Source organism: Mus caroli, unplaced genomic scaffold (genome assembly GCF_978045245.1).
Source record: "Mus caroli unplaced genomic scaffold, Mus_caroli_1 scaffold_6, whole genome shotgun sequence".
Taxonomy (NCBI): Eukaryota; Metazoa; Chordata; class Mammalia; order Rodentia; family Muridae; genus Mus; species Mus caroli.
The window spans coordinates 134736742-134738883 of record NW_028227261.1 but is presented as its reverse complement, the minus strand read 5'-3'; the positions used below and the strand labels follow the sequence as shown (position 1 = coordinate 134738883).

The window sequence follows — 2142 nt, the reverse complement described above, 5'->3', positions numbered from 1 at the left end:
GTGTATACAGCAAGGCTCAGGGCAGCCAGGAGTATATAGCATGATCCAGTCACAAACAGACAGACAGACAAATACCCACAGAAAAATCTAGTTCTTTCTCAGTTTTGAAATTTCTTCTGCCTCATAACTTAGCTTGTGACTTTTCAGTAGCCCACTTAATCGTCCAATTGTCCTTAGATGCGGTGAACATAACATAGACAAGTTCTTTGCAACTTTAACAAGAACACTTTATTCCCATTTCCAAACTCTGTTTTTTTTTAAAATTCCCTTTCAACTGAATGCCTTATTCTGATAATTATTAAAAGAAGGGTCAAACTAAGCCCTTACAGGTAATCTATTTTATCTCACTTAAAAGTGTCACACCTACTTTGTTAATTATTGAACATAGACCATATTTAATACAAGTGGAACAAAAAGGACCACACATTTCAAAGCATCCACAAACCTATAGGCAGAAACATTCACAGAGTACAATTTTGTGAATGCAAACTTCTCTCAATGGCAATGGATTCAAAGAAGGAAATCCGTCTTAAGAGAGAACTTGGATATTTCTGGGGGACAAATTTTTTAATTATTAATATAATTGGTGCAGGAATATTTGTGTCCCCCAAGGGAGTGCTACAGCACTCTTCCATGAATGTTGGAGTCTCCTTGTGTGTTTGGGGTGTCTGTGCAGTGCTGACCTTAACCAGTGCTCTCTGCTCTGCAGAGATGGGGATAACCTTCCCATACAGTGGGGCTCACTATTATTTTTTAAAGCGATGCTTCGGCCCTGTCGTGGCATTCCTGAGGCTTTGGACTAGCTTGTTTCTCGGCCCAGGCTTAATTGCTAGCCAAGCTCTGCTACTGGCTGAGTATGGCGTTCAGCCTTTCTATCCCAGCTGCTCTGCCCCGATTCTACCAAGAAAATGTCTGGCCCTGGCGATGCTGTGGATTGTGGGAATTCTGAATTCTCGTGGTGTAAAAGAGCTGTCATGGCTTCAGACAGTGAGCTCAGTGCTGAAGGTGGGCATACTCGGGGTCATTTCCTTCAGCGGCTTGTTCTTGCTGGTGAGAGGGAAGAAGGAGAATGTGCAAAGGCTTCAGAATGCGTTTGATGCCGAGTTCCCAGAGGTCTCTCAGTTAATAGAAGCTATTTTCCAAGGATACTTTGCGTTTTCTGGCGGGGGATGCTTTACATGTATAGCAGGTAATTATCATTCTGGGGGGAAACATGCCTGATATGTTGCAAGTGTGAAGTGAGCATCTTTCATTATGTATTGACTATCATCTTACGTAAACTATTTAGTGTTCTACTTTGAGTTCCTAAATCATCTTTTAATTTTTCTCCCCGTTCAATCCATTCCAAACATCTATGAGAACAAACAAACAAACAAACAAACAAACAAACAAACAAAACCCTTCTGTTTTCATCTCCTTTTCCTGGAACCAGAAATATGAGACATCCTGATTTAATGCAGTTTTCTTTCTGTTAATGTATTAATAATGCTCAGATGGTGCAAAAAATCCTCTCCTGTGAAACCTGTGAATCTAGGAATGACATAAAAGCAGACTGTATTGGTGTTTCGAGTGGCTGTGACACACGTTGGCTCTTCACTATTTTCATTTATTTATTTTTGGAATCGTGGCTTTTTGTTATGAACATTTCTTCTTTCATGGATGAATGTATTGCTAAAGGTTCATAGAAAATTACAATTGGGAAATGGGGTGGGGCCATCGATCGGTAGTAGAGCATTTACCTAGCATGTCTGAGGCCCTAGATTTGATTCCTAGAACAAGAAAAAAAAAATGTTTTGCATTACTGCCTGTACCAATGGTCGCGCTCGAGAGAGAGGATTCCTTTTCCTCACCCCTCAGCCTGGCTCTCCTGAGCTCTTGCAGCTTCGAGACCTCTTGCTTACCACAGCAGTGCAGAGCTGCTGGAGTTTCTGGGCACTGCTTCCTTGTTTGCTCAGAAACTTAGAGCAGAGCCTTAGGGGCGGGACTTTGCTTTGTATCTGCACTAGGCTTTTTAGGGTTTTGAACACAAGGGAATCATAGCTGTCTTGATAGCTCTCAGGTAAGACTTAATACCCCCCTTTCAATAACATGTGACTTCTGTCCTTAAACTCTGCACTTACCTTTTTTTTTTTTACCCTTCTT

At 41.4% G+C, this 2142-nt stretch overlaps 1 protein-coding gene across 1 annotated transcript in view; it reads left to right on the top strand.

Moving 5' to 3' along the window:
• The first annotated feature begins 427 nt into the window (after nucleotides 1-427).
• Nucleotides 428-2142, top strand: part of Slc7a13 (solute carrier family 7 member 13) — a 31085-nt gene continuing 29370 nt past the window's right edge. Inside the window, exon 1 of the mRNA XM_021161445.2 lies at nucleotides 428-1189. Coding sequence (XP_021017104.1) covers nucleotides 499-1189 — 691 coding nt within the window. The 5' untranslated portion in view covers nucleotides 428-498. The remainder of the gene's footprint in view (nucleotides 1190-2142) is intronic.